At 39.7% G+C, this 26,290-nt stretch overlaps 4 protein-coding genes and 1 long non-coding RNA gene across 7 annotated transcripts in view; 3 read left to right on the top strand and 2 right to left on the bottom strand.

The window, feature by feature from the left end:
* LOC111573870 (leucine-rich repeat-containing G-protein coupled receptor 6) overlaps nucleotides 1-5,156 on the top strand; it is a 38,645-nt gene extending 33,489 nt beyond the window's left edge. The window contains exons 16-18 of the mRNA XM_023278221.3: nucleotides 1,955-2,109; nucleotides 2,665-2,745; nucleotides 2,865-5,156. Of these exons, the coding sequence (XP_023133989.2) occupies nucleotides 1,955-2,109; nucleotides 2,665-2,745; nucleotides 2,865-4,009 (1,381 nt within the window). The 3' untranslated portion in view covers nucleotides 4,010-5,156. The remainder of the gene's footprint in view (nucleotides 1-1,954; nucleotides 2,110-2,664; nucleotides 2,746-2,864) is intronic.
* A 77-nt stretch (nucleotides 5,157-5,233) lies between these two features.
* ube2t (ubiquitin-conjugating enzyme E2T (putative)) lies at nucleotides 5,234-9,944 on the bottom strand. Of its 2 annotated transcripts, none has more exons than XM_023278230.3 (7): nucleotides 9,795-9,944; nucleotides 9,277-9,386; nucleotides 7,267-7,336; nucleotides 7,074-7,179; nucleotides 6,823-6,921; nucleotides 5,924-6,007; nucleotides 5,234-5,561 (listed from the first exon to the last, which is right to left on the bottom strand). In XM_023278230.3, exons 2-7 carry the CDS (start codon nucleotides 9,383-9,385, stop codon nucleotides 5,445-5,447), a joined length of 585 nt encoding a protein of 194 aa, XP_023133998.2. In that variant the 5' UTR covers nucleotide 9,386; nucleotides 9,795-9,944; the 3' UTR covers nucleotides 5,234-5,444. The 2 variants fall into 2 exon arrangements, with proteins under 2 accessions (XP_023133998.2, XP_023133999.2); XM_023278231.3 differs by lacking the exon at nucleotides 9,795-9,944 and adding an exon at nucleotides 9,619-9,786.
* Nucleotides 9,945-10,501: 557 nt separating this feature from the next.
* zgc:194242 (uncharacterized protein LOC100005854 homolog) lies at nucleotides 10,502-14,791 on the bottom strand. 2 transcript variants are annotated; one of them, XM_023278236.3, is made up of 4 exons: nucleotides 14,509-14,791; nucleotides 12,549-12,805; nucleotides 11,447-11,627; nucleotides 10,502-11,346 (listed from the first exon to the last, which is right to left on the bottom strand). In XM_023278236.3, the coding sequence occupies exons 2-4, from the start codon at nucleotides 12,801-12,803 to the stop codon at nucleotides 11,150-11,152; spliced, it is 633 nt and encodes a 210-aa protein (XP_023134004.1). In that variant the 5' UTR covers nucleotides 12,804-12,805; nucleotides 14,509-14,791; the 3' UTR covers nucleotides 10,502-11,149. The 2 variants fall into 2 exon arrangements, with proteins under 2 accessions (XP_023134004.1, XP_023134003.1); XM_023278235.3 differs by having other exon boundaries at nucleotides 14,513-14,791.
* A 158-nt stretch (nucleotides 14,792-14,949) lies between these two features.
* On the top strand, nucleotides 14,950-25,850 carry etv7 (ETS variant transcription factor 7). The gene is made up of 9 exons (XM_023278234.3): nucleotides 14,950-15,162; nucleotides 15,435-15,582; nucleotides 15,682-15,846; nucleotides 15,935-16,090; nucleotides 23,426-23,545; nucleotides 23,655-23,792; nucleotides 24,628-24,770; nucleotides 24,853-24,953; nucleotides 25,045-25,850. Exons 1-9 carry the CDS (start codon nucleotides 15,130-15,132, stop codon nucleotides 25,232-25,234), a joined length of 1,194 nt encoding a protein of 397 aa, XP_023134002.2. The 5' UTR covers nucleotides 14,950-15,129; the 3' UTR covers nucleotides 25,235-25,850.
* Nucleotides 17,450-18,575, top strand: LOC129349445 (uncharacterized). Its single transcript, XR_008602452.1, has 2 exons — nucleotides 17,450-18,240; nucleotides 18,355-18,575. It is a non-coding gene; the product is annotated as an uncharacterized LOC129349445 (long non-coding RNA).
* Nucleotides 25,851-26,290: the final 440 nt, after the last annotated feature.

Genomic DNA, 26,290 nt, shown 5'->3' with positions numbered 1-26,290 from the left:
TCACTCATGAGTCTGGCTGCAAAGACACGATGAAGAAAAAATAATGCATCAAGCAATGGTGAAAGATTATTTAAAAGTATAAGTGAGGAGATGGACACATGAAAATTTCCAAGTCGCTGATTATCCCTTGGAGTTCAGTCAAATCCTTCATTAAGAAGTGGCAGGAATATGGCACATGTGTATATCTGCCTAAACAAGGCCACCGAGACTCCTCTGAAGGCGTTACAAGCTACTGAAATGGGCGAGACTGTGCATACAACAACTGTTGCCTGTTGTTCACCAAAGCTTAATGAGAGAGTGGCAAAGGCTCCATTAGAAAATCAGTAAATTATCAGTGCATTCTTGATCATGTGATGTGTGTACATCCAAAAAGCAGACTAAATTCCTTGTGTGGATCCTTAAGACCTACTCTTCAGTTCTCCATCCATCTGTCTTACCAAAAAGCTTTTCATTTGCTGTTATTCAGCACAGGTTTGTTATTTGAAATATATGAAATATAAGAATCGACTTTCTTTGGAAAGCTGCAGGGAGTTGATGCTAATTGCCCTCCTGCTTGGATGCCGTTTGCCTGAATCTTTATGGGAACCTTGTAGCCAGTCTCTGCGGGCTTCCTCAGGATGTGGTCAGAGTGCACATTCACTAGCCAGCCGACGAACCACAGAACAGGCCCAATGATGAAACACTGTCCTTCTGACTTTTAGGGTTTTAAGCAGGAAGTGTCAGAAAAGTTACCACAGGGAAAACGGGCTTGAAGCGGCCAAGCGTTCATAGCGACATTGCTTTTTGATCTTTTGATGTCTGCTCTTCCTATCATTGTGAAGCACAATTCACCAAGCGTTGGATTGTTCACTCACTAATAGGGAACGTGAGCTCATTAAATCTTGACTAGAGTTCACCAGAATGCATGTGTGACACTGAAGTGAACTAGAAGGAAGTTCTTTGATTAGGCAAATTTTTGCTTTTTGGCTATCAGACTAGGAGCTGTGGTTGGTGAATACCAAACACTGCACATCGTCACAAACACGCCATCTTCAGCATGAAGCATGGTGGTGGTAGTGTCATGACGTGGGGATGCTCTGGAAGGCCTGTAAAGGTAGAAGGTAAAATTAATGCAGCCAAGTATAGGAAAAATCCTGGAAGACAATCTGATGCAGTCTGCAGGAAATCTGCGAATTGGGAGATTTACTTTTCGACCAGACAATGATCTGAAACATGCAGCCAAAGCTATGCAGAAATGGTTTAAAGACAACACAGTAAATGTCCTGCAGTGGCCAATTGAGCGCCCAATCTATTTGAGAATTTGTGCCTGGTCTTGAAAGGGCTGCTCACTTGCGATTCCCAAGCAACCTGACAGAGCTTGAGCAGTTTTGCATAGAAAAAGTCTAAAATGACACTGTGCAGGTGTGCAAGACTGACTGAGATCTATCTACACAGACTCAATGCTGGAATTACGGCCAAAGGTAAATCTACGAAACACTTATTTAAAGCAGTGAACACTTATGCAATATTTTATTTTACATTTTATATATTTTAAACTGGCATCACTTTGTAGAAATCTGTTCTCAATTCAAAGAGTGTATTGTTTTTTTCAATTATTGTCAAAAAAGCCTAATTATATTGACCCTGGTTTAACACTGAAGAGCAATAAAAGGTGAAAACTTCCAAAGGGACTGAATGCTTTTTACATGCACTGTCTACTTTCCCCCCCCTAAATCTGTCTTAAAATACTTGCAAACAGTAAAAGTTTGTGTTTACTGTTGTCATTTGGTGTTTGGATGCGAGTGCTAAAGAAACAGAAGCACTTTTTTGTGACAATTCATACAGAGAATGTTCGTTCTTCAACATCAATCACGTCTAGCAGTTTTTCGTATTTTCGTGTACGCCCGTTTTATCCCAACCGTTGTGGCATTTTTTCTGGTCTATTGTCAACATTGTTCCTATCTGTTTGGTACAGGGTGATAGAGATGCCTTACGCTTACCAGTGCTGTGTATATGGCTCCTGTGATAACTACAAACCAGCCAGTCAGTGGGACACAGAACAGAGCAACACTAATGAAGACCTGCACAAGAGGACTGTGGCCATGTACCCCATCCACGGCGATACACACTGTAAGACAGCTCAAACTTACAATACCTGTGGAAGCATGTATACGGTACACGTGGTGCACACGCGGGACGTAATAGATGGAAATCTAAGCACAGCCCCATATGTCAGCGTTTAAACTTCCATGTTGGCGCTTCCAAGCATTCCTGTGGCTGGCATACAATATAAACACAAATAAACCACAATTAGGCTGAAATTAAAACCACTTAACCTACACCATTAAAGCTGAAAATAAACAATTGCTGAGTGAACAAAAAGATAAAAACAACAAAAGATGATTAAACCATAACATGACACTGATTAAAATTTATTCACCTTTAATTGTTAGAAAAACATGTTGATAATCAACTGCGAGTGCCAGTTAACTTCTAGAAATATTTTCTTTGTCTACAAAGGATCCGCTCCTTTCACTATTGCAAAAACTCCCTACAGCGGGTGCTACAGATAATCTACCATGCATATAGTGTGTATTCACATGCAGAAAATACTGTCAGAGCACCTAACACAAGCCAGATAGATGACAACAGAATTGGATCTGAATTTTGACAACTTTGTTCCAGATGACCCTGACCTGGAGGAATTCCAGCTGGAAATAGAAGAATCCAAACTACAGACGAGTGTCCAGTGCACACCCACACCTGGTAATGCAATTTACTCCCTTAGTGATGTGATAAAGCTCTTATTTACTGGTTTTGCATGTTTAGTTGTGACATTTACATTTGATTTGTAGCTGACTAGTTGTGCGTTTGTGTTGTTACAGGTCCTTTCCGTCCCTGCGACTCCCTTTTGGGAAGCTGGCTGGTTCGCGTTGGCTTGTGGTCCATCTCCCTGGTGTCTCTGCTGGGGAACTCCATCCTGCTTCTGTCCCTCTTTGGCTCGCCAGGCTACCTGTCGCCGCTTCGCTTCACTGTGGCTTGCATGGGCGCTTCCAATCTGCTGACGGGCGTGTGCACGTGCACGCTGGCCCTGGTGGACGCTCTTACGCTGGGAGAATTCGGTCACCACGGCGCCCGCTGGGAGGGAGGCCCAGGTTGTCAGGCGACAGGATGGGTCTGGGTGTTTGCATCTGAGGCGAGCGTGTTGCTGCTGACTCTCGCGGCGGTGCAGTGCGGCGTGAGCGTGACGTGTGCCCGCGCCTACGGGAAATCTCCATCTCTCGGGAGCGTGCGCACATGTGCACTTTTCTGCCTCACTCTTTCCCTCATACTTGCTTCTCTACCATTAGTAGGAGTTGGGGAGTATGGGTCCTCACCTTTCTGCCTTCCCTCACCTCTGCCACCCCCATCTTCTCGACTACCATCCTCCCTGGCCTTTCCCTTGTCCCTCATTATGATGAACACCCTGTGCTTGCTTATAGTGACAGGTTCATACATCCGACTCTACTGGGAGTTACTTAGAGGGGAGTGTGAGGGCCTTTGGGACTGTGCTATGATCAAACATGTTGCCTGGCTAATATTCACAAATGGACTCCTCTATGTACCAGTAGCTTTCCTCTCCCTTTGTTCCCTTCTGGGTCTCCTCTCTCTAGGGGAGGAGGTGCTAAAATCAGTCCTTCTGCTTCTCCAGCCCTTGCCTGCCTGCCTCAACCCTCTCCTTTTCCTACTTTTCACAAGAGACTACTCTCAGTTTTTCTTCTGGCCTCGCCCCAAAGCACGTCCACAGCTACGTCGGGACCGCACCCTGGACTCGTTGGTTTCTGTGGAGACAGAGAAGAGCTCCTGTTCCGATTCGTCAACGCAGGTGTCACTCACTGATGCTGACGCCATGTACAGTGGGGGGTCTTCTCTGCAACCACGACCGGATCAGATCAGATTTTCCCACTGCTCCTCGACTTCCTCTGTTCCTCTCATCCCTTGCCAAATACCAACTCTCACCGCCAGAGATCGAGAGAGGGTGACAGAATGAGGGGAGCCTGAATGACGATGAATGTCTGGAGAGTTTGGATCAAGATGTGATTCACAACACTTGCCCTCTGTATCGCTCTAACATGACTCGCTCTCTCACCCATGAGCCTCTAAGCTAGCTGTCTGAAAAGCTGGAACACTAGGGACATTTAAGGACCATCATCTTACTGCAGCAGCACGACCATCTCTGGGTTATCAGTCTTTAAGCTCCTCAAAGTGAGTCAAAACAGAAACTGTTGAGGACTATAGAGAAGTTGATGAGAAAACAACAGAGCCTCTGAAATTGGGGAGTGGGACTGAAAGTTCCTTTCACAGAAAAGACTTTTCAAGGAAACACCACTACTGTTGAAATAAAGGACAGTTTCAGACACTATCCAGTGGACTGCGTCAATCATGGACTTGAATGGCAAAGAGAAAATTAAAACTACATGAAAAATCCAAGCATCAGACAAATCAGTGGGTTAGCCAAGGGGAAATTAGGTAGCACCAGTAGAATTTAAAGTGGAAATGTTGATACTGAAATGTGATCATGAGAAATGCAACTTAGAAGTTACAGACTGTTTTGGTTATATTTTAAGTGGAGTTATAATTTGTTTTTTAAATATAAAGTCTATCCTATGGCTAAGGTCTGTTTAAACACAAAAAGGGACTCATCATCAGACACACTAGGCTATTTTACCACTGTAAGCTAACATTTTTCATCCACAGAAACATTATTGTCAGATGTCATATTTCACAACTGTGCAATTCAACAGCTGTTCTAAAGATGCCATTCTTTATGTGGCACCAAAATGCAAGAGGAAATGTCTTACATGGACTGGTCTCAAATATGCAACTCTGCTCAACATGATGCAATCAGTCATACAGACTAAATGGGATGTAGATATCTTTCTACAGACTTTAGAGTAGGCTAGCGATATGTACATACAATGTAACTACCTCTGAACTAGCATGGTATTGACTCACTACAGCCTTATGAGGTTTGTCTCTCTTTTTATAAACAGCAAATATATAATTTTATATATTAAGAAACAAATCCTTAGTTTGTAAAAAAAAAAAAAAAACAACCTTGTAACATTTAGGATGTACATACTTTGTATACAACTGGTAAGCATATGTTTGAATAAAATTATCATCTTCATACTGTATATACATTAAGTATTCTGCTTCTGCTACTATTCTAAAACACACTTTGTCACTACATAGAAAGTCAAGGCACTGTAAATAATGCATTAATAAAGTTCAACTTTAATATTGTAACAAACATATATACAAAAATGTAGATTTTGAAATCCACCTTTCCCTTCACACACATAATAAATGAAAGACGGTATTAGCGCTGCATAAAAAAATTAAATCTTTAAAATTTGTAAAGTATATAAGGCATGTAGGTTTGTGTGAAGAGATACCTGTGACTCTAACAAGTGAGGTGGAAACTACACACATGTTTTCTTTGCTGGCTCTTCTGCCTCTGGCTGTGCACTGAGTGAGACTCGTTTTCGGGACGATGCTTTCTGATCTTGAGTATTTTCTTTGTTGTCCTCCACAATTCCCTGAACAAAGACAGATGGAGATTTATTAAGACAAGCACAGCACTATCTATCAGCACTACTCTACATCCCAAAACTAAAAAGTATGTTACACACTGTATCAGTCTGTTGCAAGTAAATGTTAAATTATTAGACAGCATTTTTTTTTTCCAAAGAAGCACAGCACAACCTTGTGGGTCAAAAAAGCCACTACACACAACTAATACAGTGACAGAGAGCACAGCAGGGTGGTGCAAGTGACATTAATCACACAATATACTGTAATCATGTGGCCTTTTCAAGAAGTCAGTACATGAGGATATTAAAAAACCTAAAGAAGAAAATGGTTTGAATCAAGAATGAACGTGCATCACCAACAGACTTACAGTGTTCTTCTGAACAGCATGTTCCTGTGTCCACTTCCTGGCCTTCTCCATGAACAGGTGTTTGTTGTATTTGAACTCTGATGACTACATAAAAAAAATAAAAATTAAAAAAAAAAAATTGTAAGCATCTTGTAACAGGCAAATAGGGCGGGGCTGCACCATCTTTAACTTTTTTTTGCAACAAAAATGTCATCTATCTCAATTTTAATAGTGCAAGAGGCTGATTTTTCCAAACAAGGGGCTTAAGGTGTTTGAGATCTAACAGTTATTCTGGCATTTAGCAGACCTTGTACTTTAAATAAAAAAGCAATAATTATTTTCCCCAGATGCAAACTTTATTAATTTAAAGCATGGTATTATTTAGGTCTCAGTCATTCTAGTGTCTCAACTGATTTTGATAAAGCTCAAATGTCCCACATGTATATTGTATATATTGGGATCACTCAAATTATTAAAAACAAATGAAGTCACCACAGTCTTTTGAAAACAGATGTAACCAGCAAGGGGTGGATTTGATGGAGAACTCGACAATACTGTGCACAGTGACAGGGTACAAACCTGTCAATCACAAGATAGGCCCGCCTTAAAGCCAGCACAGCTTAAGTCTCTACATTAAATTAAACCATAATTTACAAAATGAACTAAGTTTTGAAGTAAGCTGGCACCATAAACGTATGAGGAAAATGTTTACTGGGGTAACAGGTCAAGTTAGGTTGTTTTTTTAGATTTCTTTATCGTCAGACTTCTTTTTGCAAAAAGAAGAGTCACCCCCTGCTGGCCATGAGAAAAAAAATGCAGGTGTATGGCACGTAGTCATTGGCTTCACTTACAGAACCAGAGTTTACATTCATCTTTAAAGTATAGTCTGTGTTGTAGATAAACAATTATGTGTCACTCACTATATCAGCCATCAGTGGATCATCTGGATTGGGCTCAGCCATGAGCAGCTGAATGGAAGTGAGAACTGTGGAGATGTTTAGAGATGGCTTCCAGGCACCCTGAAGGAAAAAAACAACAACAAAAAAACAAAATCATTATATCTAGCTCATGTAAGCAGTTATAGATCCTCATTTCTTTGACAGCAGAGACAAAAGCAGATAATGGTGGTTACACATAAACAGTCTGTTTTGTCCTTGAAATCTCATACAACCTTTGGTGGGAGTTTGAGAGCATCATGGCAGATACGCCCGGAATTATCAATGTTTGGATGGTAGATTGGGGTCAGGAATCGTATTTTGGGAGGCTCAAATGGGTACCTATGAGAGGAAAAACAGGTGGGACTTGTAACTGGTGACTGGTAGCGAGAAACCCATCAAAGTTAAAGAGATATGAAAAAAAGGTACCTCTCAGGAATTTTGACCTCCAAGGAAAACAGTCCTCCTTCATAAGGAGTTCCTGTTCCGCCCATTATCTCTGCAGAGGGAAATGAAAAGACCTTATTAAAAGACAAGGCAGACACACAGCTTGTCATACATGTGTATGTGTTTCTGAAACAAGTGCTAGCAGTCTAATGCATTTGTATATTTGTTTTTTTTCTTAACAGAATATTGTACATTAGCAAAATAGGGAGGTTGCATATAAGATACTACAATGCAAAAATTTACAGTGACCATTATTAATATTACATGTAAAAATGCTCAATATTCATCCTACAATTCTAGGTAGTTAAGATATTTACATTCTTCTTCCTTAAACAAATTTATTCTGCAGCACATGACAACATGTTCAAACACACAGCCTGTAATAAAGATGAACAAGTACTGTAGCAGACATTATGGCCAGATCTCAAAATCACTGGATTTACAGGGAGAGACAGAAGCAGCTAAAACAGTCAACATTCACAAAATGCTTGAAACAAAGTATCTGTCAGCATCCGTCAAAACACTGCACCTAAAACAACTGGTGCTGTTTAAATAGCAAAGCACACAAAATAGTGTTAATTTCTCTTTACTGTAATTATTTATGGCATTATAAACACACCAATAAAGGACATTCACATCTACTTATTTCCAAAACTTCACTTAACACCTGCAATTACAGAATACTTTCTTACAAAAGATACAGCTGTTATCAGTGCCACTAAATATGGCTATCACACTTATGTGGATATAATTAGAAATGTGAAATTCTTTAATATCCATCTTAACCTTAGGTTAATTAAACTTTGATACATGCACTAACTCATATAAGAAGACATGTACTGCAAAGTACAGTAGCTATTTTTTTAATCAGTGATGAGATCTGCTATCTTCAGTAGACTTTGAATCTGCACTCTGGCCACAAATAGCAGTCTAACAACAGTTCTGCAAGAAATCCTATCTTGATGGATAAGATGTTCAGCTTTTGCAGTTTTTTGTTTTGTCTTTAACCCTTAGATGCATAAGTGAGTCAAAAATGACCCAGTGAGTTAGTTTTCTTGCAATACTTTTGTAAGGAAAAGTTTTTATCATTTAATTTTCCAGCTATTCCTCAAAAAGATGTTTTTGATATCATTCCATTTAATTTTTGAAGTTAACTTTTATACTTTATAAGAAAATGTAATATTTGTATTGCTACCCCAAGCTCTTTATCACTGATAATATCATACAAGAGGTGATGCAGTACACAAACTAGGAGGGACGGAGAGCAGCAACAGCTGGAGGAAAAGAGTGGAAAATTGTCAGCAGAATAGATGTTGAAATTCTTCCATTGCTGCTCTGTGTAATGTTCTTCTTTTTCAATTATCAAATTGTTCAAAATCTGTAATAAAGTGGAAAAACCAACATATTTCAAACATTGAATCATTTTCATGCGGACAAAAATATAATCTAAACAATAATACGAATGATTATTCTCAACCAAAATTTCAAAAATGGCAAAAAAACACATTAATTCTTGTACCGGTCATATTTGACCCACTTGTGGAAGAGTGTAGGGTCCAATCACTCATGCATCTAAGGGTTAAAGAGGCAGTATAATACCTCGGGAGAACTTTCTGGTGTGCTTGCCTAAACTGTATTATACAAGGTGACTCTGTTTTTAGTCTACCCTCACTAATATAGATATCTTGGACACCATAAATGTCTAAAATGACCATGAAGTTGAAATGCGTTTAAAACAGATTCAACAAAATGTGAACATTACAACATAAAGATTTATTGCAGAATTGCTGTATAAAACAGTATTAATTTAAGGCCAGTGGACTAAATGAAACGATGTGCTGTATACATCAGATTTTGCATTATTTAAGATTTGATAGCATGAGAGATTATATTTATCTTTGTCATGCCAGGAAGAGTAGATTTAATACAGAATAACTATCATGTCCTTTGAAGCAGCTTTGGCTGTTTTAGACCCAGTGATATAGCCCTTACGTGCCCGGAGGTCGTCTATCCGTTCCTCGGTCTGCCAGCATGTTATCCCGGGAGGTGGCTCGGTGCTCAGCATCTGAAGTTCACGCTTCAAACGGGAAGCTCTCTGCATTCTGCAACACAAAGACGAACGTCAACGTAATGTAAGTGAAAACAGGTGATTCTGCCTCCATACTGGATCCGTGTTGGCATTTGAGTTTAATTTGAACACAGCATGAAGCCCGAGTTAAGGTTAGACTGGACACAGGAAAGAGATAAGTACATCTGAAAATAGTGCAAATTACTAATTTATTCAATGGCACTATTTTTGTTTGTTCTTGCTGCGCTTATTTTAAGAAAACATACCTTATTTCATCCACCGTCAAGCTGCCTCCTTCTTAACAAACCTACGATATTAAGCTAACGTCTTTAGCTGCTAACGTTGAGGCTGAAAATAAGCTCGTATAACTTCAAAGTCCAAAATACAACAGTAAAGTTAAATTAAGATGTTGTTTCCTCGCTATTAAAGTGCATTCACTTACTTTGTGCCAGTTGCTGTCAACTGTACTCCCGCTGTCTAGCTTAATTTAACTTTCAGCTGCACAGCGTTGGTTGTATTTTGGATTTCCCTCCGCTACGTAATCAGCGCCGCCCGCCTTCTTCTTCTCCTGCTTTAAATGCGGTGCACTCAGTCGGAGCACGACCGCCCCCTGCTGTTGGATTTGTGGCGTTGGTTCTAATCACAGCACCTAAAACGTTACACAGCATCTCCTGGACTTTTAACAATTTTTGTAAATAAATAAATAAATAAATAATTCACATTGCTATATGTAATATGAAACCCACAAGATCATAAAAAAATCACCAAGTGCAATAAATAAATCTGAATTTGTCTTGACAGCAGAAGTATGGTTATGAGCACTTTGTTTTGTTTTGAAGACCTGCAATGGTTATTCAGCTAATTAAGTATTGAATTAGCTGTCAATTAATCAGTGTGGGAAGTTGAAAAAAAACCAACACATTTGAGGGTGTCACCTTGAGCTTTGGGAACATTAATCAGCACTTTTCACTATTTTCTAGCATTTTAGAGACCAAACAACGAATGATTTAACCAAGAAAATAATTATCAGCTTAATATATTCATGAAAATAGCTGTTAGTTGTAGCCCTATTTTGGAGACATTTAAAATTGTAGAAATTTGAGACATTGCAGCTTATAAACCAACCAATCAACACACATCACTCTTCCATTTATTTAGTTTAATTAATATTTTTATTCTATTATATTTTAACATTTTGCAGTGGTTTTGTAGGATATGTAGCGTACCATTTGTAGGGCAATGAAAAAAACTGGCACGGAAGTTTTACTTGGACATGAATGAAGTGAATAAAACTGACCAAGCCAAACAAAATATAACAATGGTGTAACCATTTACAAATATTAACATTACTGTCATATTGTGATCTGATAATATTATCATTCTACTAACTTCTGTTCTCCAAAGAATTGAAGTAAGCTGAAGACAATTTCTCATCAAACGTTTGTTTTTTGCTTCACACTAAATTGAAAATTTGGCCACCTTTTGGTTAATAATTGTACATCAGTAATGCCTCGAGCAATGGCTTGAATATCAAGTTTGTATATATTAGTGATTGATAATGAAAATTTGCTTATTGAAAATTGTGATGTTTCAACCATATCACACAGTGTCGTATTTAAGTGATGCAGCTTGGTACAGGTGACAGAGACTCAAATGTCAGAGATATCATCAACATAAAAAGTGTTGATTGTGTATTTGTTTATCATTATGATAATTCACATTTTATCTATCCTCAAAAGGCACCCAGTGCAATCAAAGACCTCACAATCACAGGAGTAGCGCTCACTACACAGGATCTCACTTAGAGGCAGTGGCATAAATAGCCTGAAAAGTAATGTGTTTGTGCTGTTTGTCTTCTATTCTGACACCAGTGAAGCCAGAGTCCCTCAGAGCTGCCATATAGGCCTCCGGACGCCAGTTCTCTCCCGGCATCACTCGCTTTGCTGCCAGAGTCGCCACATGGTGAAGCCTCAGTGTGGTCACCATCAGGCCTCCTGAGTGGGTTCAAAGGGAGGGGGAGCAGTCAGCCAGAGCAGCAGTAGAAGACTAGAAGTAAGGTAAATTACCAGGCCATCTCCACAGCAGGTTTCCTACCTGGTTTCATGACCCGGTGTATCTCTGAGGTTCCCTTCCTGAGGTCAGGCCAGAAGTAGTAGCAGTTACAATGAAAGACTTTGTCCACAGTGCTGTCTGCCAGCGGCATTGCTGCTACATCACAGTGGTGTACAGTCACTTTCCCACTGGCCACAAGCTCCTTCATTCGCTCCTTTGCCATCTGTCAGAGAAAAAAAAAAGATCCACACTTCCAATTCTAAGTAATGTCAGCTCTTTAATAGGTATCGACCAATGTGGGCTTTTCAGGGCCAATACCGATGCTGATGATTGGTAATCAAGAGAGATCGATAACTGATATTTGGACACACTTTCTCATTCATTTGAATGAGAAAATGTGTCCAAAAGGTTGACTGGTAGTATATATTACATGCTATATATTAACAACATGTGATAGCATAAAAAATCTAATCTTTATTAATAGGTATTCCCATAACTGAATATGTACAATACAAATAGGAGTGGTTAAATCAGAGCGTCATCTGTCAATTGATTGAGATTGATTAGTTTGTCTCCTGCTGTTTTGTCTGTTCTCTGTTTCTTAATCTTACTCTGTTCTATTGCTTTTATTGGCCCATATCTTAAAGCATTATTAGTTTTAGTTTTCCAGATTCTCTTTCAGGGTAGTCTGCCTCCTAGCATGACGACGGCTTGTGTTTCTTGTTTAGTTTTGTTAGTATTTCTGCTTAAGAGACATTTCTGGGACCACAGAGTGACAACAGACAGAGAGGTGGCTGTGTTAGACTTGAAGTAGTGCATTTAATTTATCGATAATCAGTCATCAGTCGTATTGGCCATGATAATTGACCAGGCCAATAATCAGTCTACCTCTATTCTCTACTCTCTACAGTTTAGTATCAGCCTACTAGCAACAGTTTTCTCAGCTGTTGTCTGCCTGTTTGCCAATGATATCTTCTATTTTGTTCTAATTACCGTTCCTTGCAGAAATACTGTAACTAGTTTAGGTCGTCTAGAGAAGCTTGTTACATAAAAATAACATGCTCTTGTAACAAAATAATAAACCTGCATGTGATAAACAGACCTAGATTTGAGTACTTTGTTCCACTCTGTATTCATACCTCACCTGATGCATGTACTCTGAGTAATCCACCCCTATGAGGCGGCCTGTTGGCTTTGTGAGCAGTTTGGCTGCAGACTGCAGACCCAGACCCGGGCCGTGACCCAGCTCCAGCACTGTGTCTCCCGGTTGGATCCCACACAGCTGAACGGCGTTCTCCTCAAGGACCTGGTTGCGAGCGGTGAGCAGTCTGCTGATCAGCCACCCCGCCACAGATCGTGTCGGGTGGCCCAACTGTTTCCCCACTTTTTCAGCCCACATCGCTGGATAAAATGATAGAGAAGCCACTCAGGTATTTTATATAGCTGATTAAACACTGGACAACCTCATGTTTTATGAGTGTTCTGTCAGTGTTCACCATATTGGGTCACTGCTGCTCTTCAACCACAAATAGGTCAGTCAACTTATTACATAAACAAATTATGCTGATCTGGAACTTGGAGGAATCAAAGCAAAACTGAAAACAAAATCCATTGATATCTGGCCCTAAAACATGAATATAAACTGGCAAAAATCTTTTTTAAAATAACAAAGAAAAGAAACTCGGTAATCACAGATCAACAACAGAGAAAGGACTGACACAAGAAGTTGAGGCAACCAACAGAAGAAAGAGTGAGACGTTACTGCACAACAGGTTGGGAAGAGGTGGTGATCAACTTCCTCTTAAAATGTGACAAATACAGTGACATCAGATGGGAATATTTTTTAGTTTGACTCATTAACCTCAGACTTCAGCAGCAACGGATTCTTTTGGGAGAGGGACACAAAGTTTATCTAGCAGAGACACACGCAACTAAAACATCAGTGAATACGACATTTGTGTTGCCATAGATTTAAACACAAGGATAAACACAAAACACAGATTTCAAATTTTTTCTTCATTTTTTCTCATGTTCATAAAATTAACATACAAAAGTATTACCATCATTATTCATTTACTTTTTCTACTTAATAAATTGTGTTTTTGTTTTTTTTGTTTTTTTAACCCTTAGATGCATAAGTGGGTCAAAAATGAGCCAGAGAGGTCATTTTCCTTGCAATATCTTTGTACTGAAAACTTATTTCATATTCCAGCCATTCCTAAAAAAACATGTCATTCCATTACATTTTTACCTTTAATACTTTTAAGAAATTACAATATTTTTATTACTTACTCAAAAATGACCCACGTGCATTTCCTATAGAATCTCATGGGAACGTGATTCTTATCAATTGTGACTGTGAGGAATATATTTACTGTGGACCACATGCACCATGTCAGAAGTGTTGCTGATCTAGAAGACTTTATACATGTCAGTATTTTTTACCTCCAAAAAAAAATCATGTTTTCAAATCGATATTTTTCAACATACTTGCACATTTGTGACTCTTGTGTGAAAGAGTGTGTCATTATAAAATAATACAAAAACACAATTTATTAAGCAGGAAAAAGAAAAGAAAATCTCCTTTTCACACCCTCTTTTTACTTTATTTATTCATAATTAGGCAATATTGTGAGCCTGATCACCATGCCGATAAAGCATATTGAAATGAACTGAAACTTTCAAGATTCAAGATACATTTATTGTATTTCTTGTGTTTTTAACTACATACAAAACTAAATGCTGTTCTCCCAGTCCCAGTACAGTGCAAAATAAAAATTAGATTCCATAAATATAATATAAAAAGAACAACTAAGACGTACAGGTTTACAATAGGTTTTCCCAAATTGATTTCTTGCATTAAGTTTATGTTTAATCTGCTGTTTGACCAAGATAAACCTTGCAGAAGGTTATTATTATTGTAATTATAAGGCTGTAGAATGTATAAACACTCGAGCTGGACACTGGATCTCAGTATACTCTGCACAGAACAGCTGTGTCTCTATGTGCAGTGTTTTATTGTTACATATTTAGAAGTGCAGCTTAATTTGTCACCGGTGTGCCTGCATACAGTTCTTTGCTACTGACCTGGAAAAAGACATTACCTACTTTCAGTTGTGGTCAAACGTCCTCCTGCTCTTGCGCACAGTCGTTTAGTTGGACCAGTCTTCCTGAAAGAGGAGTGTTTCTGCTGATCGGCGCAAGCGCTGCAGCGATCTATGCTGTCACTGACTTCTTCACACTCCCCCAGCTTTCTGATCACTCACTTTGCGCACATTTATTTTATTTTTATCTCTTTACAAGAGCTGCAAAGCCAGAAGAGTGTCCAAAAAAAAAAAAAAAAAATCACTCCAGGCCGTTATCCGCTGTGCGTAATATCCAAAAGTCCTCTAATCCAAGGCTTTCATAAATAAACAGCGGGATCAGAGTCTAATCAAACGCGGCGTAATGTTTTTGGAAATGTCGCTTCCTCCAATCAGCCCGTCTTGCGCACACCCCCACCGCAAGGATTAGGTTTCTTTCGTTTTCATTTCCCGGAAGGCTCGAATGTGAAAATAGTAGTGTTTATTTCTTCTAGAGTAACATTGGATTTTCAGTTAGAATGGAGTTTTTTGAGGTGTGAGCTGAAGTTTATCTCATTTACTGGACAAAGTGCGTGTCTGCTGAGGAGGAAATCACCTTTTTTTTTTTCCTGTGTGCGGTCGGACAGATAAAGGAACATTTCCATGGAGAGCGTTTCCCGGTCACCTTTGGTCAAGGTAAGTCATGTTGCAAACTGGTTCACAATCTGTAGTCTGAATAAAGCAAACAGGGATCCTAGCTGCATTATTTATTATTTTCATTAATTTAGAACTTTAATTTTTTTCTTCCTGTCAAGACCAGATGCAATTTCCTTTTTCTTGACAACTTGGATTTGCTTTATATTTCTGCCACAAACTAAATTGTGTGTGTGTGTGTGTGTGTGTGTGTGTGTGTGTGTGTGTGTGTGTGTGTGTGTGTGTGTGTGTGTGTGTTTGTGTATGTTTTGTAGCAAGAAACCAGAGCAAGCAGTCCCCCATCCACAATGCATGGAAGTCAAATCAATGTCCCTCCCAGCATGCCTTGCTCCCCACCTAACCAGGCTCCTGTGGTCAGTCCTTCCACCCAGGAAGACCTGTGGCATCTACCCGGACGGCTGAGTGAGTCAAATGCCCCTCTCAGTTCCACTGCCAATACCATCAGCAGTAACATCTTTTTAATCACACATGCTATCTGATTCTAAATTCTCTGCTCTCCAGGAATAAACCCCTCTCTGTGGGACAAGGAGGACGTCGCCCACTGGCTCCACTGGGCCCAGAAGGAGTACTCTCTGCGCCGGCCGGAGAAAGGACGCTTCGAGATGAACGGTAGAGCCTTGTGCCTGCTCACCAAGGAGGATTTCAGACGCCGCTGCCCCAGCTCAGGTGCAAATCAGTGTGTGTGCAGAAAAGAAGCACGCCGACTGCTGGTTTTGTGTCTGTTTCTTAATGTGCACCTTTCTGTTTTCTGCAGGCGACGTTCTGTATGAGATCCTTCAGTGTGTGAAGCAACAGAGAAGGAGTGTCGTCTCTGATCCCCAGGCTGCACACATTAAGGGTCCAGTCAGCAGCCAGATGCCCACACATGCTGTCCAAGAGCCACATGCACCCACAGCTAATGACACAGCAGGTCAGTAACGTTCATTTTTGAACATTTTTAGTGTGTACATGCAGGGAAACTGACTGTAGTTTGCTTTGTGTGGCGCTTTTCAAATGCAAAGTGTTTATTTAAGGTAAATAAATGCACCAGAATGTCTTTTGAAAATGTAATAAAAAGGAAAATTAAATAAAAAGTTGAATTTAAAAAAAAAAAGAGTTATAGTGTAGCTAGAAGATACCTGATTCACGTGGCGGCCTCGACCTGGGATCTTTCTGCATGGAGTTTGCATGTTCTCCCTGCGCATGTGTAGGTTTTCTCCGGGTTCCTCTCACGGTGCAATAATATGCTGAGGTTAATTGGTGATTCTAAATTGTCCATAGGTGTGAATGTGAGAGTGCTTGTTTGTCTCTATGTGTAGTTCTGTGATAGACTGGTGATCTGTTCAGGATGTCCCCTGCCTTCACCCTAAGTCAGCTGGGATAGACTCCAGCCCTCCCACGACCCTAACGAGGATGAAGTGATGTATGGATAATGGATGGATGGATGGATGGATGGATGGATGGATGGATGGATGGATGGATGGATGGATGGATGGATGGATGGATGGATGGATGGATGGGATCATAGTGTAGTAAAACAAGCCGCTCTATTCAATAATTGATCAAATAAAAGAGAAACTAAATAAATTAAAAGCACAGGAGCACAGTTTTTAATGTAGGTTTGACAGTGGCAAATGTTGGAGTGTTCTTAACATCATTCTGGAAGTTTACTCTATGTGCAGAATAATAGCTAAAAGCAGCTTTTCTCTATTTTCCTCAAAACCGAGGCCCTTCCTCTTTATAACGCCCTTAGAGATCTGCTGGGTTTATATTCTTCAAGCGCGTTAGAAATGTGTTTTGACCCAAGGTCACAAACCAGCAGCAACACTTTGAAATCTGTTCTACAAATACCTTGAAGAGAGTAATGTGCTCAGCTCCTCTTCTGAGAGCTTTGGCAGCAGCCATCTGAATTTACAGAAAGCTGTGGATACATGGATATGGAGGACTAAAAGTGCCAAAATTAAATAAATAAATACATCATTAAATAATTAATTAAATATGTCATTAATTAATTAAAATTGGAATTAAATATTTCATTAATTAATTACTAAAAGTGCCAAAATTAAATAAATAAATACATCATTAAATAATTAATTAAATATGTCATTAATTAATTAAAATTGGAATTAAATATTTCATTAATTAATTAAAATTGGAATTAAATATGTCATTAATTAATTAAAATTGGAATTAAATATGTCATTAATTAATTAAAATTGGAATTAAATACTTAAATGTGTTATTAAATAAATATATCATTAAATAATTAAATATGTCATTAATTAGTTAAAATTGGAATTAAATATGTCATTAATTAATTAAAATTGGAATTAAATACATAAATGTGTTATTAAATATGTCATTAATTTATTAAAATAACAATTATTTTAAGTAAAAAACATATTTCATTATTTCACGATTTAATTAATTATTTCATGGTCCTTGTGTTGCAGTGGATCATGAATTAATTTTATCTGTCAACCTCGCCCGTCAAAGTCGGTGGGCGGATCCTAACACCTGATTGGTTACCCTGCACATCAAGTCAAGGCAAATCGATTCCAGATAATGGATTGACGCAGAGCTTGTGAACACATTCCGATACACTGGGTGGCGCTATTCACCTCTACGTTGGTTTGGATACTCAATAAAACAAAACTTTATTAGCAACCGCTAAAGACTCGGTCCTCTTTCCCAAATGTTGATACATGCGGTGCAAGACAAATTTTCCTTTAGCATTTCCTTTAGCATCTACTCGGCGCGCCACGGCTCGTCTCGGTTTAGTTGTTTTTCCATTACATTGAGAACCACCTCATCGTGGGTGGAGTCGTCATAGCACGGCGGTCCGAAAGTCCCTTACCGTCATTTCTGTGCGACACAAACGCAATGCAACAATGTACATGGAGGCGATAGTACACCTGCTGCTCGGTCTGTGGCTTTCTGTCAGATTCAGAGTAATAGAAGAGTCGGAGAAAGCTGAGAGCGACGAGTCGAAACACTGAGGAGACACACAGGAGAGTTTGGGAGGCGATAAAGCAGTATCAAGCCGAAGACAAGAGGATATGAACGAGACGACATATGAGGGTAAGCTAATGCTAGTTCGCTAGCTATCGTGTATCAGTCCTGTGAACGACCCTGTAATGGCTGCAGTTTGTCACTATTAGGTATTAAAATATGTATGCTGTGTATGTGTTTCAGATGCTCTCTGATGAGACTTCATGGGATTTACCTGAAGCAGCAGCACATGAGCCTGCAGTGGCACAAGGTGTAGAGGAGGAGGACAGAGATGTACAGGATGCACTGATGCACTACGTGTCATGCAAAGTTATTCTTCTTGTTATACTTCTGTTTTTCGGTCCCCGGACCGCTATTGTTTTCTTTAATGCAATTCTGACAATAAACTTTTGTAGATGTGTCTATACTATTGTTTGTTTGTGAAGGTTAGCAAGATTAAATAAAAAATTAAACGCCAAAACATTAAAACAGCTGTTTTAAGAAAATTCCAGTTTGATAAATCAGTATTGCTTTGGTGTAATTCAGTCACCGGAATTATGCACCATAAAGGAGTTTGTGTTAAAACATGTTAAATCCCATTAAACACAAATACATTATTAGGGAATATAGAATTGTTTGGTTCAGACTGTTGACTCTTTTTCTACCAGTGTCTTAACAGACAAAATGAGAAGTTATGATGCAATCACATAAGTCACAAAATAGTTTATTAGTCAGCAGCAAAATCAAAACTATTTACAATGTGCAAAGTACAAACTGTGGTGGGCCTCTCCTACAGTGGAGGACTAAAAGTAAAACTATATACAACTACAGGTGCTGGTCATATAATTAGAATATCATGAAAAAAGTTGTTCATTATTTCAGTAATTCCATTCAAAAAGTGAAACTTGTATATTATACTCATTCATTACACAGACTGATATATTTCAAATGTTTATTTCTCTTAACTTTGATGATTATACCTGAATACTAACAAAAATCTCAAATTTGGTATCTCTGAAAATTAGAATATTGTAGAAAGGTTCAATATTGAAGACACCTCTAATCAGCTAATTAACTCAAAACACCTGCAAAGGCCTTTATATGGTCTCTCAGCCTAGTTCTGTAGGCTACACAATCATGGGGAAGACTGCTGACCTGACAGTTGTCCAAAAGACAAGCTTTTTCATGATATTCTAATTATATGACCAGCACTTGTAAATCTCAAGTCTATGGGAGGTGGACTCGCTCACACTCGCCGGCTGCCCACTGCCTACCCAGCTACCCCAGCACACCCAGGAATGACTGGTTGAAGGCAGTATTCTGGGCCATCTCCTCCCGCTGCAAGGCCGCTTCATTCTCTCTTGCCTCGCTGAGGAGCAACCAGATGTTCTCATCATGCTGGGCATGACTCCACTCCTCCTCAGCCTGCATCTCCACAAGTACGCTAGGAAGGTCCAGTTTTCTGTGGCCCCCTTTCCTCTTGCCTAGACCAAAGACAGAAAAGTGATCAGAGTCAGCTTTAATGGCCAAGTAAGTACACAATATACACGGAATTTGGTTTCGGCTGTTGGTGTCATCCTAGGAATATGGAAGAGAATAATAAAAAATAAACTATAGAAAGAGGAACAGGGAGGAAAAAGAAATAGTAGTAAAATAGAACACAATATAAACAGAAATGTACAGCTAGACTGGAATGTATGAACACATTAGCAAAATGGTAATTGCTATAAACACAGTAGTGGTGATTTTTGTGTACAGGGCTCTGTAGTCCAAATGTCCAGGGTGAGTGGGGTCTCTGATGATGTTTTCTGCAGTCCGTACTATGGGCTGTAGTCTGTTTCTGTCCTGCTGTGTGGTTGATCCAGAGGTGCACAGGACAGATCGGATGACTGCAGTGTAGAACTGGATCAACAGCTCATGTGGCAGGCCATGTCTCCTCAGCTGTTGTAGGAAATACATCCTCTGCTGAGCCTTTTTCAGGAGGTCCTGAGAGATTGTAGTCCCCAGGAGCTGGAAGGACTCCACAGCTATGATGTGATGTGTTTAGCCACCCGTCCATCCATTTTCAATCATGATCATGTCTTTGATACTTTAATAAACTTCTGGCACTCTTCGCTTTAACCAAAGCACAAGCAGTAACTCCTCCACCACAAACAAAAACGACGTGGTGTGAACTTCATTTCATCCTGTGCACATTTTGGAGTTGCTAAGAAGAGCTGTGTTTTCTCATTTTTATGTATATTTTCATTCAGTTTCACAGCTACCTAGTGACTATAAGAAGAATGGTTGCAATACTACACTGCACCAGAACGTAAATTAATTAGAGTGACTTACTTGTTAAGTCAATGGAAAATAAATGCAGCTGCATGTGTTCTGTTTATGTGTCACTGCAGCTACATGTAGCTTTCATCAGGCGTTCCTGAGCTGGCTGCTGCACAGTTTGCATTTACACCTGCCTGAATTCTTGGTCGTTGGTCTCACTGTTCTGATCATGCTTGCAGGCATTTACACCTGTAGTAATAATAATAATGCGAAAATCAACCATGCTCTCTGTTTACCGTGTCTTACCGGTGATAAGACGGTGCTGTTGACAGGGTCGGTGTCGAAGCTGGTGCTGGAGAGGAGCTGCTGCTGGTGGTGGAGAGGAGACAGGGCAGCCGGGGGCTCCGCGACGGAGGTGGAGTAGGCTTCGCATGTGGAAAGGGATTCTTGAACAGAAATAAACACTCACTCTAAGTACAAGAAAAACACGGCATGCTGACTGAAGTATTAGCTTCTGAGAGCTAAACGTTAGAAACAGCAGCACGAAATACAAGCAGAGCACGGAGTTAGCGCCGATGGCTAACTAGCTATCTTATTGTCTGCTCCAGGAGACAACGACGTTACTTTCTAAAAATACTTGTTTGCTTAAAAGAAGCTTGCCACCAATGGAATAAATGATGTATAAGTTTCTTGAAGTCACAAAACACTCACCGTCCTCGAACGTCTCCAACAATGAAGCGGCTGAGTCTCCCTCCTGTTGCTCGCCGGTGCGGTGCCAGTAAATAGCTTCCATTAAACCTCTTCCAACACCTCCTGGTTGACCCACGCCGGCCGTTGTGGTCCTGGGTGGACCGATAGTCACTTTTGAGCTTTTTCAGCTTCTCCCTACACTGCTTCTGTCCTCTTTATATACAGTCTACTGTATATGTGAGCGGCCATCCGCTCAGAGACCTCCTGATAAACTTTCTCCGTCCAGCTCTCTCTGTATTCTTTGGTCCACCACCAAAGACAAAGTCTCGACCTCTTCATTCACCCACGGTACAGGTCTGGCTGTCACATTAAAATTATGAAGAACAGAGAGTTTCGTGAAGAGCAATGCACACCGTCGCTGTTTACAGTCATTTTTTAATGCAGGATTTTGTTTTCGTGCTGAAGTTGCTCTGTGTCGTCACTCCCTGTCCAATCAGTGGCCTGCACTATGTAAACGCCACATTATCGGCTCATCTCAGCTCGCTGGGAACCTCAGCCGAGAAGGTGCTGAAAATTAGTCCGTATGGAAACGCTCGCTAACAAAGATGAGACGAGCCGTACCGTGCCGAGTAGATGCTTGTGGAATCGCGGCTAAACAAAGACGAGCGGAGCCGTGCCGCGCCGAGTAGGTCCTAAAGGAAAAGCGCTCGACACTCCGAGCATCGCTGCAATTTGACAGGCTGGTAATCCACAAAGAACGTGATGTTCCAGAACTTCCCTCGGTATGCCAAACGCCCTGGTCCCTGTGTGTGCTCCTGTTGCACCCTGGTACCAGAAAACCGGCGGAGTACTTCCTCTAAATTTGCAGTCACTCTACGGTCAACATCTTGGTCGGAAAGTGCGGAAATAACTTCAACAACTTCAATAAATTCCTCTGCTTTACACGCTACATGCTCGCGGTCAGCAGGTCCTGCTTCCACATACTCTGCAAGGTCTAAAAGATCTCTCACCAACTCTCTAGAAAGTTCACAGCGACTCTCCCTCTACACAGCCACCATGTTTAGAAAGACTTCTACTTCCGGTTTCAAGGCAGACAAAAGCAGTGGATTAGACTAGATTCACGTTAGTCCCGCCCACGGACTTTGACGGGCGAGGTTGACAGATAAAATTAATTCATGATCCACTGCAACACAAGGACCATGAAATAATTAATTAAATCGTGAAATAATGAAATATGTTTTTTACTTAAAATAATTGTTATTTTAATAAATTAATGACATATTTAATAACACATTTATGTATTTAATTCCAATTTTAATTAATTAATGACATATTTAATTCCAATTTTAACTAATTAATGACATATTTAATTATTTAATGATATATTTATTTAATAACACATTTAAGTATTTAATTCCAATTTTAATTAATTAATGACATATTTAATTCCAATTTTAATTAATTAATGAAATATTTAATTCCAATTTTAATTAATTAATGACATATTTAATTAATTATTTAATGATGTATTTATTTATTTAATTTTGGCACTTTTAGTCCTCCATACATGGACAGACACACATATAGATTGTTGTCTAACGCATCCACAAGGTTGTGCTACAGAGAGCGCAGCAATGTTTCAGTGTCGACGCTTAGTCTATTTTTTGAATTAGTTTCCTATCAAATCAAACTTGTTCATCCTGTTAGATTGTGGGTGTGATGACTTCCTTACTTCCTTATCATGTGCAAACACAGAGTGCAGGAAATAATCTTCTCTCCTATTTTTATTTTACTGTATTTGCAAGGACATAGCCAAACTTGAAATCCCAACCCTGACCAGCTTTAACCCATAACTCTACTTTTTTTTTTTTTTTTTTTAAGATATGAGGACAAGTGTTTGTGATTTCTGCTTGTTTAAAGCATAATTTGAATATACTATGTTTGGTGAAAAAATCAACCCCACACAACAGATTAACATCTATCAACACAGCATTTGCCTACTAAATGTAATCCAGAACTATAAAACTGAGCACCAGTACATTACAAACACATTCCTCGTTTCTCTCTACCTTAAAATCAGTGTTTTCCATTATAGGCAGTAGGATTTGTGCCAGAGGATTGTGGTTACCTGGATACCAACTCCAGAGTCCAAAACAATGACTTTGTTCTGTGGCCTGTGTGCTAGTAGTAAAAAGCCTTCTTTGTCTTAAACTTCACTTTAGTCTTTGATAAAGCTGTTAATATATAATGTCCAAGCTGCTGTAAAATCACTTTTGCTTTCAGTTTAGCATGTCACATTTCCTCATATTTCTCTCTCTTGCAGCTTCCCCTGATTTCGCCACTGCAGCTGTCGTAGCCACGGTGAGCAGCCAGCCGGAACTTTTGTCGCCATTCAGAATCCGCCCCATCTTTTTCACTTTCCCTGCTCCAGACATGCACAATAGTGGGTATAACAAATGGCTTTAGCAGAAATAAAGTGCCTTACAGATTGAATTATTCAATATGAAGCCTGATTTTCTGTCCTGCTGTCTGTATCTTGCTGTCTCTCTCAGATGGATCAGTCTCTACGTTGCCCCACAACCGAGTTCAATCTCCTCCCCAAACAGAGAGCGTCATCCAGGAGCCTCTCAACCTGTCCAATCGAGACAAACCGAGGAGTCCTCTGCACAAAGCCAACGGCCGCATCCCAGGTACTGTTACATTAATTGGCAGGCAGTTTTGTTATTTACTCAAAAACAAAGCGTTTCTTTACAGAGGAGGCACACACAGACACAGATACATAACTTTACATACACCTGTAAAGAGTCAGTCGTGAGTTTCCAGTGACTCCTATAACTCTCCATTTTTAATGATAGTATCATTGAAACTCATGCATTTTGGTCTTCTAGAAATATGACAAAATCTGCAGGGTCAAAAATATACATACAGAAATGCTCATATTTGGTTGTGCCAAACCTCTGGTTGCGTCTTTGACCAATGCTCTTGACTGGAGTGGTCCAGTTCAACTAAATAACAGGTATATATGAACTTCTGTTCACGACTTTATATAGAAATATGTATATCTGTTTTAAAGCTACAGTGTACAAAAATTCACTACCTTTGATATGTTTTCAGCCAATACAAATCTGGATGTTGAAGTGTTATGAAACTGGTACTTAAGACTTATCCATAACATATGTATGAACAAAGTCCATTTACTAGCGAATAATTTTAAGTCCAACATTCCTCCCTGGTTCTGTTTTCCCCAAAGAAATGTCAGCACCTCTTTGTGCATTGTTCACATTTTGTTTCAGCTGTCCTCCATTTGACGTGTTTGTTTTTTGTGCACAAAAGAGCAGCACAGACCAAAAGTCCTGAGGCAATGAACTACAAGTGGCTCTAATCTGCAAATAATCAGTAGTCATGGAGTGATTTTATTTTTTAAATCAAAAATATTGCTTAAAGAACAGTGGATTTGAGATTGAGTTGCATTTTTAAATTTCCTTTGCATTAACATGTGTGTTATGGTATTCTAACTGTGGCCAGAGTGCCGACTCCTGTGGGACTACGTGTATCAGTTGCTGTGTGATGACCGTTACCAAGAATACATCCGATGGGAAGACCCGGAGAGCCTGGTGTTCAGGGTGGTGGACCCAAATGGACTGGCACGTCTCTGGGGGAACCACAAGGTTAGTTCATGAATCGTATCCCATCATAAACCAGCAAATCAGGTAGCAAAGCTCCATGATGACGTGCGATTTCTTTTCACAGAACCGAGACAACATGACCTATGAGAAGATGTCCCGAGCTTTGCGCCACTACTACAAGCTCAACATCATCAAAAAAGAGAGAGGGCAAAAGTTGCTCTTCAGGTCTCTGTCCTCTTCTCTTTCACTTTCTGTGTTCTCAACACAACGACATGCACATTTTCATCATCGCTGCCTCCTCTCTGGCTCCTTTCAGGTTTCTGAAACTCCCACAGGACATCAAGAAGCAGCAGGTTGAGGCAGGCTTGTCCCCAGAGCACACTCCACCTCAGGATGGGGACTTTCCAGACAGCAGTCCTGTACGTGAATTCAATGAGGACCACTTTGAGGTTTCCCCTGATCGGACGTCCCCCCAGACTCCTCTGACAGGGGATCCAGTAAGATAGGAAAGGAGTTATGGAGGAAATAACTTAAGTACAACGCAAATAATGACAGAATAAATAGGAGATTGTGGTGTATTTATACTGCTTCCAAAAATAACCTCCGCACGTACAGATTGAACAAAATGGACTGGAAGACATATTGATGGAAACATTTTGAAAGGCGAGATCGCTTTTTATTTTGCTGTGAATCAATGTGTGTACATATAACTGTCAATTGTCAACTGTCATCCCTGGATGAACACTAACATGATGGGGCAAGGGAAACTGTGAAAGACATCACATACATATTCAACCAGCCAAATAATTATCATCCGAACGTATTTTCTTCAGGCTTGCTTATCATAATTGCAATACAGGGTTTGTCTTCTTAAATTATACAAGTCGTCAGGTACAGTAGAAATGACTGCTTATTTGTTCCGGTTTCAGTGCAGATTGTTGATAGAGAGGACAAAGCAGGAGGGATTGTTTGTGTTACTATAAAAATGTGCTGCAGATTGATTGGGATTTTTTTTGTACAAGCAGTACAATTAATTAGCATTATCACCCTGAGAAAGTGGTACTTGTGTTTTGTGAATTTTTCACCTGCTTTGTAAAATAAACGTTGTATTTGGCATAGGAACTGGATGCAACCAATTGTATTTTTTTAAACATGCTGGCAAGCAAACACCATCAATTTCATATCTTTCAGTGTCTAAATTTGTTTATGCATTTATCTGGGTTTAATGCTTATTTCAATAGAGCAATATTCAAATTATATGTTCTGTAATGTTGATTTGTTTGTGAAATTAAAATAGTGAGGGAATTTAAGCAACTTCTTTGCACAAAATGACAAAAAGTCAAAAAAGGAAGGGTGAACTTGGTGGTCGTCACATTTACAGTGCTCACTCTCACCTATTGTAGGGTCAAAGATGTACCTGCAGGGGGTGCTGTGGTATCATGGTAAAAATAGATTGTGTCAAGAAATGGTAACCAGTTGCTCAGCTGCTGATAAATAACATTATCTCGGATACAACACAGAAAAGGAAGTTTTGCACTTAATTACATTAGTAAAACAAACAT

Source organism: Amphiprion ocellaris, chromosome 8 (genome assembly GCF_022539595.1).
Source record: "Amphiprion ocellaris isolate individual 3 ecotype Okinawa chromosome 8, ASM2253959v1, whole genome shotgun sequence".
NCBI classification, from domain to species: domain Eukaryota; kingdom Metazoa; phylum Chordata; class Actinopteri; family Pomacentridae; genus Amphiprion; species Amphiprion ocellaris.
Note: the sequence above shows the minus strand (reverse complement) of the source record. Positions and strands in the feature narration are given on the sequence as shown.